The sequence below is a fragment of the Chiloscyllium plagiosum genome, chromosome 14, assembly GCF_004010195.1.
Source record: "Chiloscyllium plagiosum isolate BGI_BamShark_2017 chromosome 14, ASM401019v2, whole genome shotgun sequence".
Classification (NCBI taxonomy): Eukaryota; Metazoa; Chordata; class Chondrichthyes; order Orectolobiformes; family Hemiscylliidae; genus Chiloscyllium; species Chiloscyllium plagiosum.
Genome location: NC_057723.1, coordinates 4,690,268 through 4,707,759, shown reverse-complemented (window position 1 = coordinate 4,707,759; position 17,492 = coordinate 4,690,268). Strand labels below are relative to the sequence as shown.

Sequence of the window (17,492 nt, the reverse complement as noted above, 5' to 3'; positions counted from 1 at the left end):
TGTCCAGTAGGCTAAGATAAAAGGTAGGGAGGAGGGGCTTGGGGGAAATGTGATAGGTGGAAAGAGGTCAAGGTGAGGGTGATAGGTCAGACTGGGGTGGGGGCGGAGAGGTCGGGAAGAAGATTGCAGGTTAGGAAGGCGGTGCTGAGTTTGATGGATTTGACTGAGACAAGGTGGGGGGAGGGGGAATGAGGAAACTGGTGAAATCTGAGTTCATCCCTTGTGGTTGGAGGGTTCCTAGGCGGAAGATGAGGCGCTCTTCCTCCAACTGTCGTGTTGTTGTGGTCTGGCGATGGAGGAGTCCAAAGTCCTGCATATCCTTGGTGGAGTGGGAGGGGGAGTTGAAGTGTTGAGCCACAGGGTGGTTGGGTTGGTTGGTCCGGGTGTCCCAGAGATGTTCTCTGAAACGCTCCGCAAGTAGGCAGCCTGTCTCCCCAATATAGAGGAGGCCATATCGGGTGCAGAGGATCGCCAGATATGGAAGATTTGTGTTATAAAGAAAAGTTGGATAGGCTAGGGATTTCTTCTCTGAAGTATAGGAGGTAGAGAGCTGACCATAAAGAAGTTCATAAAATCATGAGGGGACGAGATAGGCTTAATGGTTGGTGCATTATCCCTAAATAGTGAATTTTAAGAGTAGGGGCACATTTTTAAGGTAAGAGGAAAGACATTTTAACAAGATACGAGGGTTTTTTTGCACAGAGAGTGGTTAACATGTGGAACAAACTTCCTGAGGAAGTGGAGGATGTGGGCAAAAATTATAACTTTCACAAGACATTTGGATAATTATATGAATAGGAAAGATTTGAAGGTTATAGACCAGGAGCAGGCAGGTGAGATTAGTCTGGTTTGGGATTATCATGTTCGGCATGGTCTGATTGGACAGAAGCGTCAATTCCCACGCTGTATGACTCTATGACTTTATAAGTACCTATGACTACACGAGAGAGAGAAAAAAACTCCTCAGCTTCATCTGAAATGCAGATCCCTTTACTCACTGACCCCTATATTTAGATTCTCCCACAGAAGAGGCATTATCCCCATTTCCACAAGCCAAGACCTATCAGGATCGCATATCAACTCACCTCTGAATCTTTGGAACATTACGGGCTGCAGGTGTAAGCTGTCCTCGTAAGACAACCCAACAATTCTAGCTCTTAGTTAGCATACATTCTTCGAATCGATTCCAACCATTTACATAGCATTCCTTAAATAAGGAAATCGATATTTTATTTCTTTTTCTAGATAGGGTCTCATCAATTCCCTATATCACTGAACCTCTCCACTTTTCTACCCAGTCTCCTACAATAAGGAATAGCACTTTACTCCTTTCACCAATTGCCTGCTGCACCTGCAAACTAATCTTCTTGCAACATTGAGGTCAATTTGCATCTCTGTGTTCTGCGATCACTCATCAATTAGAGAATGTCCTTTTTTCTTCTTCCTCTTGAAATGAACAATTTTACATTTCTCCCAATAAACTCAATTTGTTAGATCTTTGCAACTCATGTAATTCCATTGTAGCCTGCTTTGTCTGATCGACAAATTATTTTTCCATGTAACATTGCGCGATCAGTCTTTCTTACCTATTATTGTGTCGTCACTAATTCCTACTCCAAAACCTTTCCACCAAGTCAACCTCCAATGGTCATGACCTTGGACCGGTAATTTCAAAATCGTCAGTGTCAATGCTTGTCATTTTCATAGCATGCTTGATGTAATGTGAGAATGTGAGGAAACTGAGGCAGCCATGAGTCGAGACTTAGATAACCATATGCAAAATCATCCATTCAATTAACTAGGCATTATTTTAACAACAGGTATTAGCTGAATTAATTATTATGCTCCAGGATCTCTGGGTTTGTGCCTTAGTGACGCGAAGCAGTGTCAAATAAACGAGTGAGATAGTGAAGACAATAAATTTTCAACATTTTCTCCAACGTGTCAGATGCTCTGCATGTCTCAATAAAGAAGCAGCCAAGCTCGACTCACAATTTGTTTTCTCAGTCAGGTTGTTGTTCCATGATTTCTTAACCAACTTGGAAGGATCTGCCACTATTCTGATTAATGTGTTGATTTCAGCGCTGTGTGACAGATGGTTATTGGATTTTGAGTCCAGATATGTAAAGCTATCAACGATCTCCACCATCACACAGTCAATGGCCTTAGATAGTGTTATGGCAATGTCTTAGATCAAACCATTATGTTCCTAAAGTTGAAGCCAAATCAATAATGCAATAGCATATGCCAATTAAAGCTGAATGTGTTCCTTGATAAAGAGAACTGATGTTGCATGGCCAGCATAGAGAAACTCTGAATTGGTACTCTCTATCATGGATTTCACTTAAACAGAGCTGAAAAAAATTCCATCAGTTCTACTATGCAAACAGATATTGTCAATAGGTGACTGAAGTCTTACGGCAGTAGCAATGAGAAGAATAAGCATAAGAATATCAGTGCTAAAATACAACCATTTTTGACACTATTATGGATCTCAACTGGTTCTGATATTGCTCAATCATTGTTGTCTTATCCATTGCTTGATTCTGAAGAGAGAGGTGACATTGCACAGCTTCAGTGAGAGCCAATTTTCTTCACCAGCTTATATAAGCTACTTCTGTTCACATTTTCAGATGCCTGGTGAGACTAAGGAAGGCAATGCATTGTGGGTTCCTACTTTTTATGACATATCCTTTTATTCTTTTATCTACCACAGTGAGAACATATTCAGCTCTTCTATTTTTAAATCTATAGTGGTTTGTGGTAGATGTCTTCAGCTCAAGATTTTCAGGCTAAGGAGGACAGCTTAAAAAACATTTCTTCACATTCCTGAGCTCAGTCTTGTTTTAATCGCTACTTCTTTACAGTGTTGCAATCTTTGCATTACACACACTTCGTGGCATTACAATGCCTCTTCATTAGATACAGTTATTGTGCATACTGTAGAATAGCAACCATCGCGTGCTTGGTGAGTTCAAGTGGCATTTTTATTGGAGCATTCAATGTATTTAGTTACTTTTGGGAATGATTATTATTTGATAAATCAATCACACTTCTCAGTATTACAACAGCATTTATAGGTCACCATGAACTCCGTTTCTGACATTCAATTTGACGGTTTTCACTCTGTAATTGTTTCTGACTTTCAAGTTGCTTTCGGAGAATCAAGTAGAATCGTATATTCTAAGTGGTGACTACTTTTACATCGTATGTTAGGTTTCTCTCATTTCTGTTGGAAAAGGGTTTGTACCAAAAATGTAATGTATTTGAACTCTCAATATGTAAAAATTCCGTTAGCGTATCTTTCATAATAAGCAATCATTCTTGCAGTTATTCATGTCTATTTATCACGATTAAGTCCTCTCTCTATGTATATCTGCAGTGCATTGCATACAACATCAAGCATAAATGAAAATGACGTGTTGCCTGTGCACAGAAAGGCAACTAAGCTTTTTTCTCAATATTAGTTAGGGTTGCCAGCAGTTTTCTTGAAATAAACAATGTATGCAAAATAAACAGTCATCTTACGCCATGGGGTTACAGACAAAAGTCAGGTGCTTAATGAAATACTGTTTAGTTTACCTTGCATGAATATAGGTTCACCAACATTCAAGAAACGTGACATAATCAGAACAAATTATTTCTTCCTGATTGGCAATCAGCTACAAGCTTCAGCATTCACTCATTCCACCATTGACACACAGTGACAACAGTGTGCACCATCTATAAACAACTAACCAAAGATCTCACGAAAGTACCTTCCAAACATATAACATCTGCCATATCTTTCGACGAAGCCAGCAGATGCATGGCATCACCATGACCTGCAAGTTATCCTCCAGCATTTGCAGCACAGTGACTTACAAATATGTCACTGTCCTTTCTCTGTTAGTGAGTTAAAGCACTGTAAATCGAATCCTAAAAGAACACTGGTTATCCATTCACTCCAAGGATTCCAGTCTTCCAAGGCGAATGCTCACCCACAACTTCTCAATGGTATTTAGGGATTGGAAAAAAAATGCCCATCAAATTTCCTGCCAGCAATGCCCAAATTTCTTTTTATTTTCAAAATGAAGCAAAATCATACAATGCAAGGTTAAATATCTCAATAGTTTGGTCAACATCCAAAATTCAAGATTCGTGTCAGTGATATTTCATATTAGAAATTTCAGCAATAAAGATTTCGTCAGGAACAGAAGCAGGGATGGAAGGACGGGAAAAAAATAAATGAAGCTATGAGATAACATGGAAGTCGGAAGATAAATGGTGCAAGGCAAAGGGGCCAATAGAAAACTCAAATGTGCTCTCAAAGTAGGCAGAATTTGCAACGTTGTAGGCAGCTGCAATATTGTTTTCCTGCAAACTGAAGCCCAGGTAATAATCTGAAATTTCTGAACTCAGCATTAATTTCAGACATGTGTCTAGGATCTAACAATAAGTTGAGATTCTCTTTCCTCAGTTTCTGTTAAGTTTCATTGGAGAAAATGCAACACAACAAATTCGGAGAGGTCGAAGTGAGCTTGAGAATGAAATTGTAGAAACCAAAAGTTCAAGGACAGAGTCATGAGTTGAAGTGAAGTGTTTCAGGAAGTGATCATATGATCTTTTCTAAATAAAACTGTATGGGAAATATTTTGTATGGAGATCAACAGAGTCGAGGAAAAATGCATCCAAGTCTGGATTTAAGCAGCGGAGAGGATGTCGACTTAATTTCAAGAAGGAGAACGAAGAATGGCGGTTAAATGTAATGACTTGAACAGGCAAGAGCTGTTTAGTAGCATTCAGAAAGGTTTGTTGCTGCGCCTACATTGGAGAGGCCTCTCCTACAGTAGAGTGCCCAGTTCTAGTCGGCCAGTTATACGAAGGATATCATTAAACTGGAGTGGGTTCAGAACGTTGCCGGGTATGTAAGGTTTGAGTTATAAAGGAAGGTTGGGACTTATTTCAGTGGAGCATTTAAGGGTGAGAGGTGACCTGATACAAGTTTATAAAATCATGAGGGATATAGATAGGGTTAATAATATTGTCTTAGAGGATGGGGGATTTGAGGACTAGGGGCTCACTTTTTTTTTAAGTGAGAGGAGTGAGAGATCTAAAAAAGAGGTGCATTGTTTTGTACACAGTGGGGTGGTTCACATGTGGAATGACGTGGTGGATGTCAGTACAATTACGATGTTTAAAAGACATTTGGATAAGTATATGAATAGGAAAAGTTTGGGAGGGCATAGGCAAAGAGAAGTCAGCTGAGATTTGTTTAGTTTGGGATTATGTTGGACATGGACTGGTTGGACAAAAGGGTCTGTTTCCATGCTGTATGACTTTATGACACAGTGACTATATGATTTCGTCATCGAAAGTTGAGATACAATTTCAAAGTTCAAGACGATTTCAAGTTGTGGCCGTGACCAATACAAAGAAATACTCGAATAACTGCAAAGGCACATTACTGAAATAGAGGAAAATACGAATACACTTTCAGAATTGTGTCTAATTAGCAAAACAATTTTATGTTAGTTAAATGTGAGGTGATACATTTTTGGAAAACTCTGGAAAGCAAATTATCACTGAATGTCTAAGTAGAGTGGAGGAGCAGATATCCCAGGGTACAGACGCGATTATGCAAATATTTCAATACACGGGAAAAGTAGCAGAATGTGCTAATTTAGCGACTACATATGTAACCAAAATATGAACAGTCTCAGCTTTCTTTCTCTGAATTTTCAATATTTTTTGCACTGGATGTGGGCACCGAGGGGGCCAGCATTTACTGTCCATGATTCATTATATTTAAGGAAATGGCTATAGAGTCATAGTCATACAGCACGGAAGCAGTCCCTTAGGTACATCTCACCTATACTAACCAAGTTTCCTAAACAGGACCAATCCCATTTGCCTGCACCTATCTTCTTGGTCACCTCTTCAAAGAACTCAGTCAGCTTTGTGATAAACGATTTCTAACATACAAAGCCATGCTGACTGTTTCTAATCACTCCTCGCCTTTCCAAGCGCAAGTAGATCTTGTCTCTCAGAATCCCTCCAACAACTTATCCACCACTGATGTTAGGCTCATCCACCTGTACTTCCCTTGCTTTACTTTGCAGCCTTTCTTAAACAATGGCACATCATTAGACACTGTCCAGTCTTCCAAAACCTCATCTGTTGTGCGAATATACAAATATCTTTACCAGGAGTCCTGTACTTTCTTCCTGACCTCCCACAGTTTTCTTGGCGAGATCGCCGAGATGTGTCCACCTTAATGCATTTTTAGACCTCCAGCATCTCCTCTTCTATGATGTGGACTCCTTTCAAGACATCACTCTTTATTTCTCCGGATCCAATAGCTTGCATGACTTTCTCCACGGTAAATACTGATGAGAAACATTTGTTTAGGATCTCTTCCATCTCCTGTCACTTCTTACATAGAGGACATTATTGATTCCGAAGTATTCATAAGTGTTACTAAGTAGCACGACCCAGGAGTTTCCCCAGAACAGGTAAGAATTTGGGGGAAAAAAAGAGCAGACTGAGTTATGAGGTCAAAGAAATGAATGATTAAAGTAGTGAATGAGCTACAAAACGAACGGACTGATGGTATCGTGTTAGAACTGAATTTTCCCAGAAAAGTGAGTTCAGTTAATCACACGAATGGCGTCTGCTTCATAGATACTGAAAGGCCTAATGAAAGACAAACACATAATAACACGCAAATGCTAAGATGTTCTTGCAGCTGTGTTATTGTATGTCTCGCTTTCGGGTCAAGGGCAACCAAGGTACTGATTTGGAAGTATTCAGCAATTGTTATTTCATTTAAGTCTGAAGTGAGAAATTTAGCTGAGAGTTTATTGGAAATGGTCCTTGTCCGGTGTATGTGTGGTGCAACTGCTCCGGAATGATTACTAAGCTAAATCTGTTTTTTTTCTCGGACCTTGGTGCAAGTAAAAACGTTATGATCATGACTTGAAGACTTAATAATAGATACGAGTAGTGTGAAATTGTCAATGATCTGCCATATCCTTCGACCGTTGGACAGATAAAGACTATGCATGAATCAGTTTCAGTCCAACAATATTGTGCTATTAAGCTATTGAAAGCCAATTTCTGAGACTGAGAAGATAGATAGCCAGAAATCGGAGCCACAATCACCGTAATTTGCTGTGTTTCAATTCTCTATTCCCAATTCCCCAGCATTTGATGCAAATACTGTGTCCCTGAATGAACACCAATTTGATTTGGCATATTGTGAACTACTCAATGAATTGTGTGCTTTTCGCACACTGTCTGAATACATGGTGACGATGGAGACCTCAGTTTGAAGCCACACATCATTATCTGCGAGCATGAAATCATCATTCTCAACAAGCATGAGCATTTTGTACAAATACAAACTTTTCTTAAAAAGACTTCAGATTCATTTCAAGTAGACCCAATAGTAAAAATGTTGGCAAGACCCTTATCAAATGAAGGTTTTAAAAATGTTTGGTAAACATTTGGAAATGTAACAGGTACAATAGTTCATGAAATACTATTGTCATTGTTGTTTAAAAATTTGGTTTGTCAAGTGAATAGAAACACATATCGCTTTCAGTAAGACTTTTATTTGTATATGATCTGTGTGAAGAAGGGAGAAAATATAGTTTTAGTTTAATTTTAAATTTTGAGTTCTGTGAATGTTGAAGAGTTAGCTTGAAGTATGTTTACATGCATTAAGTTAAGCTTTATAATAAATCCTTTGAGGTGAATAGTTTAATGCTTAAGAAAGTAAAGCAAGGAATTGTAAGAGAAAAAGTGCCTGGTGCTGAGCAATAAGATCGTCTAAGACACTTAGAGACAGAGAAAAGCTCTTTTCTAAGGACAGTACTATCCAAACGTCAGCCCTTGACTTCCAGAGTAAACCAGATCATTTAGAAGTCAAAAACCGCTAACATCAGCAGTGCAGCTCAGCAGCTACCAAAATACTCAGAGCGAGGGCAACATAGTAGGAAGGGGAAAACTCCAGAAACAGAATGATGGGGTAGCAGAGTTTAAGGAATCGAAGTTAATAAATACGTGTGCTGTTTTAACTGTCTCTTTAAGGGTCTTGTGAAGAGACAAAAGTTAATTACGTGAATGCAAATATTTCTGTGAAAGAAAGAAACTAACCATAGGCCTGTCCACGAAACAAATGGAAAAGGTTGGACCAGATCTAAAAGCTGAAGTTCTAAATTGGAGAAAGGTCAATTTTGACGGTATTAGGCAAGAACTTTCGAAAGCTGATTGGGGGGAAATCTTCGCAGGTAAAAGGACGGCTGGAAAATGAGAAGCCTTCAGAAATGAGATAATGAGAATCCAGAGAAAGTATATTCCTGTTGGGATGAAAGGAAAGGCTGGTAGGTGTAAAGAATGCTGGATGACTAAATAAGTTGAGGGTTTGGTTAAGAAAAGGAAGGAAGCTTATGTCAGGTATAGAGCGGATCGATCGTGCGAATCATTGGAAGAGTAAAAAGGCAGTAGGAGTATACTTAAGAGGGAAATCAGGAGGGCAAAAAAGGGACATGAAATAGCTTTGGCAAATAGTATTAAGGAGAATCCAAAGGGTTTTTACAAATACATTAAGAACAAAAGGGGAACTAGGGAGAGAATAGGACCCCTCAAAGATCAGCAAGGCAGCCTTTGTGTGGAGCTGCTGAAAATAGGGGAGATCCTAAACGAATATTTTGCATCCGTATTTACTGTGGAAACGATATGGAAGATATAGACTGTAGGGAAATAGATGGTGACATCTTTAAAAATGTCCATTTTACAGAGGTGGAAGTGCTGGGTGTCTTGAAACGCATAAAGGTGGATAAATCCCCAGGACCTGATCGGGTGTATCTAAGAACTCTGTGGGAAGCTAGACAAATGATTGCTGGGCCTCTTATTGAGATATTTGTACAATCGATAGTCACAGCTGAGGTTCTGGAAGACTGGAGGTTGGCTAACGTGGTGCCACTGTTTAAGAAGGGTGCGAAGGACAAGCCAGGGAATTATAGACCAGTGAGTCTGACGTCAGTGGTGGGCAAATTGTTGGAGGGAATCCTGAGGGACAAGATGCACATGTATTTGGAAAGGCAAGGACTGAGTAGGGATAGTCAACATGGCTTTTTGCGTGGGAAATCATGTCTCACAAACGTGATTGAGTTTTTTGAAGAAGTAACAAAGAAGATTGATGAGGGCAGAGTGGTAGATGTGATCTATATGGGTTTCAGTAAGGCATTCGACAATGTTCCCCATGGGAGACTGGTGAGCAAGGCTAGATCTCACGGAATATAGGGAGAACTAGCCATTTGGATACAAAACTGGCTCAAAGGTAGAAGACAGGAGGGTGGCGATGGAGGGTTGTTTCTCAGACTGGAGGCCTGTGACCAGTGGAGTACCACAAGGATCGGTGCTGGGTCTTCTACATTTTGTCATTTACATAAATATTTTGGATGTGAGCATAAGAGATACAGTTAGTAAGTTTACAGAAGAGATCAAAATTGGAGGTGCAGTGGACAACGAAGAGGGTTACCTCACATTACAACAGGATCTTGATCAGATGGGCCAATGAACTGAGATGTCGCAGGTGGAGTTTAATTCGGATAAATGCGAGGTGCTGCATTTTGGAAAAGCAAATCTTAGCAGGACTTATACACTTAATGGTCAGTTCCTATGGAGTGTTGCTGAACAAAGAGACCTTGGAGTGTGGGTTCATAGCTCCTTGAAAGTGGAGTCGCAGGTAGATAGGATCGTGAAGAAAGCATTTGGTATGCTTTCCTTTATTGGTCAGAGTATTGATTATAGAAGTTGGGAGGTCATGTTGCGGCTGTACAGGACATTGGTTCAGCCACTGTTAGAATATTGTATGCAATTCTGGTCTCCTTCGGAAAGATGTTGTGAAACTTGAAAGGGTTTTAAAAAATTACTAGGATGTTGACAAGGTTGAAGGATTGTGCTATAGGGAGAGGCTGAACAGGCTGGGGCTGCTTTCCCCGGAGTGTCAGAGATTGAGGGGTGACCTAAGAGACGTTTAAAAAATTATGAGGGGCATGGATAGGATAAATAGAGAAAGTCTTTTCTCTGGGGTCGGGGAGTCCAGAACTAGAAGGCATAAGTTTAGGGTGAGAGAGGAAAGATATAAAGGAGACCTAAGGGACAACTTTTTCACACAGAGTGTGGTACATGTGTGGAATGAGCTGCCCGAGGGAGTGGTGGAGGCTCGTACAATGGCAAGATTTAATAGGCATTTGGATGGATATATGAATAGGAATGGTTTGGAGGGATATGGGCCAGCTCCTGGTAGGTGGCATTAAATTGGGTTGGGATATCTGGTCAGCTTGGATGGATTGAACCGAAGGGTTTGTTTCCATGCTGTCTATCTCTATGACTCTCTGACTTTATCTAAGTTCTGTTTTCATGTCTGTAAGGTTGTTGTCTTCGGTAAAAGGTTTAGAACTTGATTTTTATATCTGTATTAAGACTGATTTCTGAAGATATTGAATTGTGCAATATAATTTGTGATTTATTTTCCCCTTTCACCTGAACAAATGGTTAGGAGACACTGTTCACTATTGCATTTCCATGGCAATCTGAAACAATCAGAGTTAATTTGCCTAAGTAAAAGCTTTTGGTAACTGCATGTAAATCTTGCATGGCGACATCTTAACCAATAAGGGTCCAGTGAGCAGTCAATCAGTGCGCATGCAGTACATATTATTATTGTTTTTTAAAGCTGTTTTTCTTGCATCTGTCTTGATTAGTAATGTTTGAATAGTGCATTTTACATAACGCTAGGATAGCAGGTCAAACCAAATCAGCCCGACATCACTGGGTTTGCAACAAAGTGAAATTAAAACATTCAATAACCCTCAAAAGTGCTGACACGTTCCCAACCAGATATTACAAATTACCGATCTTAGACAACAAATTTACAACTTAAACAAAAATTAACCATTTGGAATTCAGAATACAACATTCACAGAACATTGAGGAACTACAATCATATTGATTATCTAAGCTGAATATTCTTTGATCATAAATCCACATGCAAAGCCAGACAGGCAGGCAAGCGCAGTTAAGTGAATTTTTAAAAAGAAAATAAACGAATGACAATTTTTCAGTTTGATGAATATGTCACCAATGAATACTAGACTGTCTCAAAATTCTTGGACAATAAGTTATCTTACAGACATATCTTGCTTGAAGTTCAAACCCATTTGTCAATGCAAACAGCTTGTGCAGACATCTGGAGATTTTTACAAACTGTGATTGTTTCTTCAACCTTCCAAGAAGTCGATAATTGGAGAATAATTATACAGACCCAAAACCAGATACTACCCAGTGCAGAAACTTCTAACGTAACAGTACTTCCTGGCCATAAACCAGTCAGAACCAGTTATTTTTTTTTTTCTTTTTTCTTTCAGCATTCCCCATGGTAAGCTAACCAGTACTTGTCCTCCATTGATCGACAATTTAACATTCAGACAATAGTCTGACCCTGAGCAGAGCCCTATTCTGCGCCAGTTCATCTACAGTGTCTTTACAACTGTAATTAACATCGATATAGGTTTGCGCACTGAGCAGAAATTTTCGTTTCAGACGTTTTGTCTCCATACAAGGTAACATCTTCAGTGAACTTGCAGATGAAGCACTGGTGGTATAGCCCACTTTCTCTTTAAAAGTTTGGGTTTGGGTTGATGATGCCATTTCCTGTAGTGACGTCATTTCCTATTGCAACGTCATTTCTTCATTCTTTGTCTCAGGGGTTGGTAAATGGGATCCAAGTCAGTGTGTTGGTTGATAGAGTTCCGGTTGGAATGCCATGCTTCTTGGAATTCTCCTGTGTGTCTCTGATTGGCTTGTTCTAGGGTAGATGTTTTGGCCCAGTCGAAAAGTAATTAACATGCATAATGTTTCCAGCTAGTTCTCAACATCAATCATCTGCCTTTTGTTCTTTCCTTCATTTATTTTTAAGAAGTACAAGTTCGAAGTTCAGTATAAGTTATAAGACAAAAATAAGACAAAAAATGAAAATAGTGATGCTAAACAATATGTTTTGTCGGTGCTATTCAGATTATGAACTACAAAATAATTAATTTGCAGTAACAGCATGAGGCAAGTTTTTTTTTCCCACATCACAATTTTGACATTGCCAGGGTTTACAACTGGTCATATTTTCCAAACAATCAGTCACTGTTACATCTGAGCTTGAGTGAGCCAGAAACCCTGGATCAAGTTCTATTTGTTTCAGATTTGTTTTGTAACATGGGTGAACTGTAGAGAGAGTGCATTTAAAGTATCTCCACAAACAGTGGTTGGGATTAATCAAATTCTGTGAAGGCTGGCACCAGTGATGTTGATGAATTCTGAAGGAGCTGTAATTATGGATACACATGTTTTCACAGTATGTGTCTTGTACATTACGGGCATATTCTGCACTAACATTCACAGAAAATGTGAATGTTCATGTATCACCCTCTGCTCATTCGTTGGTTAATTTTCCCCAAACATGCAGTAATTTGGACCTTATATCTAAATCCATTATTGCTGAGAACACTTTAAACTCTCCCCAAAGCTTTTTTTAAATCAAGGTATTCATCCATGTTATGAAACACATCTCCAGCAGGTGAGACGTGAACCCAGTATTTCTAGTGTAAAGGTAGAGACACTGCCAATGCTCTTTTTAAAGAACATGCTTCCTCTTCTAATAGTACAGCAGTGAGGCAAGCAGAGAATGCTGCTACTTGCATCAGCAACTTGCAAGCAACTGGCATAAAGTCTTTGCCTCTTTTTCTTGCCAGCATCCCGCCCTTTGTTTCTGGACTAATGAGTCCTCTATGGTTCAGTGTATCGCGATGTTCTTTGTATTATTCTGCGTTCATCACCTACTCAAAAACAACCACATTTTCTCAGTTCCGATAAAAGATTATGGTCTTGAAACTTTAACTCTGTTCCTTTCTCCACAGATTTTGCCGAATCTTCTCGTCATCGCTCGTACTTTCTTTTTTTTAAAAAAAAATTCAGCATAGTAAAGCGTTTGGTTTGAAAAATAAAGTATACCAGGTATTATGGGAAGCACTGCATGTGGACGCAATACTATATTAATGATAATTTCAATAGCGCAGCAAATGTGACATTTCATTTACATAATAGTACATAAATCAATAATAAATTAGCAACACCACTGCTTTTTAAAAGTTGAGAGCTCGCGAAATTAATTTACTGATTTCAGAAAGTAATGTTTCTCATAATTTACATGATGTACAGCTTTAATGTGACCTCAGTGTAGTTATAGGCAAAGACTCTTTGTGTCGCTGTCTACCAATAAGGGGAAGAAATTTAGCTCGAGATCCACCACCCATCCCCCAACAGCGAGGGACGAAAACAGGCAGATTATTATCGTTCAGATGAATGTACCGAGCTACCCCCTGAGAAGGTCTTCTCGGTTTTCGACGTACGTCGTTACTTTGGATGAATTCATTGATAACTCCAGGCAGAAGAAATAATGAGGGCCGAAAGACACGTCTCTGCAGAGGAAATGACACACAGGGACGGTTTCTTCCTGTGCAGAAAGACTGCGATACCGTCCATTTTGCTGCTTTGTGTCTGGAACCAGGTTTCGGGACGGATTCGTTACTCCATTCCTGAAGAATTAGAACACGGTGCTTTTGTAGGGAACATCACGAAAGACTTACGATTCAATTCAGCCGACCTCGCAACTCGCAGATTCCGGATCGCCCTCCAAGCGCCATTGCAATATTTCGATATAAATCTTCAGAATGGAATGTTATTCGTCAATAAAAGAATAGACAGAGAAGTACTCTGTGGGCAAAGCCTCACCTGTTTACTGCCTTTGGAACTGGAAATTGATGGTCCTGTGGAGCAGTATGATGTCGAGATCGAGATTATTGATATAAACGATAACTTTCCCAGTTTTTCAACCGGAAAAATCAATTTGGAAATTGCGGAGTCTGTCACACCTGGAACCCGGTTTAATTTAGAAGCTGCACAGGATCCTGATGCAGGAAGCAATTCTGTGCAGACGTATCAGCTCACCTCTAACGAACATTTCTTTTTAGATGTACAGACGCTTGGGAAATGGAAAATACCTAAGTTGGTGGTACAGAAGTCGTTAGACCGCGAAAAAGAATCAACACAGCGTTATTTGCTCACTGCTATTGACGGCGGAGTGCCTGAGAGGTCAGGTACTGCTGAGGTAACTATCATTATCTTAGATGTTAATGACAATGCACCTGTTTTCCAACAGTCCTTGTACGCTATTAGTTTAACGGAAGATACTCCTCTAGGCACTTTAGTTATTAAGCTTAACGCGACGGATTTGGATGACGGGTCCAATGGCGACATTGTTTACTCTTTAAGTGGCTATGGTGAGGAAGAAATAGCGGAAGCATTTAATATTGATCCCAAAACTGGAGAAATCACTGTTAAAGGAATACTGGATTTTGAAGAAAAAAGTATTTACGAAATACATGTGGAAGCTAAGGACATGGGGACGCAGTCATTTTCCACACATTGTATTGTTCAAGTGGACATCAAGGATGTGAATGATAACGCTCCGGATTTGATTCTAAAACCGATTTCGAGCACAGTCAGCGAAAATACTCCCACTGGGACTTTGATAGCGACGGTGACTGTTACGGATCGGGATTCTATTGAAAACGGACGTACGAGTTGTGATATCTCCCCGAATGTCCCGTTTGAGTTGAAACCTTCCTTTCGGAACACTTACAGACTAACCACGAATGGCAATCTGGATCGGGAACATGCCCAGGAAGTCGCAATTACTGTGACATGTGAAGATGAGGGACGCCCTCCACTATCCACAAGCAAAACCATGACTGTGCATATTTCAGATGTAAATGACAATGCGCCCAGCTTTACGCAGACTACATACACGCTCTACGTGACCGAAAACAATCCAGCTGGACATTCGATTGGATCAGTGTCAGCGTTCGACCACGACTCTGAACAAAATGCCCAGATTGCTTACAGACTTCTGGACACCAAAGTCCAGGGCCATCCAGTCTCTTCATATGTGTCAATTAACTCAGAAAATGGCGTCATCTATTCACAACGATCCTTTGATTACGAGCAGTTGAAAAGTTTTGAGATCCTTGTTCAAGCTCAAGATGCCGGACTGCCGTTTCTTTCCGGGAATGTCACTGTGTATGTGATTATTCTCGACCAGAATGACAACGCGCCTGTCATTACAACACCTAAGTCAATGAATTACAGCAAGGCGACGGTGCCTCGATCTGCCGATCCAGGATTTTTGGTAACTAAGGTAATTGCTTCTGATGCTGACTCAGGACAGAACGCACGTATTTTCTATCAGCTTGTGCAAGCCACTGATTCGGGTTTATTTGCAATTGCACGGAATTCGGGAGAAATCAGAAGCGTTCGGCGATTTAATGATGGTGACGCGAACACACAAACACTAGTCATCCGGGTAAAGGATAATGGTTACCCATCACTCTCTGCTAGTACCACTATCACACTCATTATCTCTGAACAGAACGAAGAATTTCAGTCAGAAGTTAACGACTTCCACCAAGATTTACAACAATCTTCAGATTTGGCATTTTATATAATCATTTCTTTGGGAATAACATCGTTCTTGCTTCTTGTTGTCATAATCGCACTTGTTATTGCCATTTGTCCGAACACAGCACAAGCTGACTGCAGTGGAAATTGTTTCCTGACCAATTGTTGCTATGCTACAGAATTGGACTCCAAAAGCAGAATGAAAAATCCACGTGCCAACCTTCAGGTTGTGCCAGATTCTAAGTTAATTACCAACGTCCTTGAAATTCGAGGAAATGGATCCCTTTCAGACACATACCGTTACAAAATTCGATCAGCACCAGATGCAGCGAAAATGGAATTAATGTACTTTGCTCCAATTAGTCCAACAACTTCTGGAGTTTCCTGGAAGAATATTAGAATATGTGCGTCAAGTGAATCTGCAAACATAGTGAACAGATGGCCGCATATATCTAACGATGTGAGTATATTACGTTTCAGTAAAACACATTAAAAAATGAAGACTGCAGCGTGAATCAGCAGCTGAAGAGTCAGATTTCTTATATTTAAGACGTTGATCCAACTGTTTTCTTTTCACTCCACAGCTCTATTTTGACCCAGGTGTAATTTTGTCCAACTCTCGGCTGTGTTTTGCCAGACTTTATGGTAGCTAACATTACATGTTTTGTTTTGGCAAATTGCAATGCATTGGTATTATATCATTCGGCTATTAAGCATTTACACCAAAGTGACTACTTTCACTGTAAGCTATTGAGTAATCACAGCCTAACATCTAGTTTTGTCACATTGACTGTCATCTAGTTCAATCTTTATTACGTAACAATCGCATAAGTTTTTCAACTGTTCATGGGCGTACAAGTGACTCGTATGAGCTAAAACCAAGCCGAATCACCCGATCAAGACTATTTAGTCAGATAAGTACTTTATAAGTGCATATATTCCTACTGCTAAATATGCCTCATACTCTGCGCATTAACTAGGTTAATCCATCACAAAAGATATGGAAACAACATGGCTCAAGACAGTGGTATTTGGGGCAGCAAATTATGTAATGTACACAGGCCTAAATGTGATCGATACAGATACTTTGTGGATGTAATGGCATTTCAATTTACCAACAACAAATTTAACGATCATAATGTAACAGCAAAGAACACGCGTTTGTTTAAATCGTCTAATGTAATATCATTACATATTCCGCGTGATTAGGGAACGAACATTGGAGAAGTAAAATTACACTAAGTATCTGCATTAAATTGCTGGAGCAATTTACAGTCAGCCGTCACTTTGGAAGTAACTTCCAAGGTAGGGCAAAGCTGCAAAGCTTCATTTTAGAGGAGAGATGGACAGTCACGTTAGGGAAGAAACTCACTAAACGTGAAGGATTTATGATTTATCATCTATTTTATTGTATTCAAAGTTTCGTAGATATTAAGACCTTGCATCTCTAGCTCTGCGATTCGACAAGTAACATCTTAAAGGTCGCGTTCCTCCGCTCCCAATAGCTGCAGCAGAATTATAATTCAAGCAAGTTTTTTAAAAATTCATTCATCTTTCGTTGCGTTTGGTGCCATCAGTTCCTTTTCCAAGATTTATGTTAGAATAAGTTGTCTTTCACGTTGCGGATTATCATTTAACTGAATGAGCTGGAGGAAAAATACAATTTCCTTTCTCTTATACTCGAGAAGCGTGCTTTCAAACATGCTTTTCAGATTGAACATTATGTCACGTGCGCTTTGTTCAATCTTGAAAACTATTTTTGACCAAATTATTGCTTTGTGCACGATGGGAAATATAAGTTTTGGTTGGACAACATCACTGGGGCTTTCTATTCTTTCCCCAACTATGAGCCCAATCTTTCTTTGGTCACTAACATAAGTTACCCTTTGACCTCATTCATTTCGACCTCCTGCAGTACTTCAATCAAGTTTGAG

General features: G+C 39.7%; 1 protein-coding gene across 1 annotated transcript in view; it reads left to right on the top strand.

The window, feature by feature from the left end:
* Positions 1–17,492, top strand: part of LOC122556968 — a 309,989-nt gene that overhangs the window by 56,495 nt on the left and 236,002 nt on the right. The window contains exon 7 of the mRNA XM_043704202.1: positions 13,487–16,018. Within this exon, the coding sequence (XP_043560137.1) occupies positions 13,487–16,018 (2,532 nt within the window). The remainder of the gene's footprint in view (positions 1–13,486; positions 16,019–17,492) is intronic.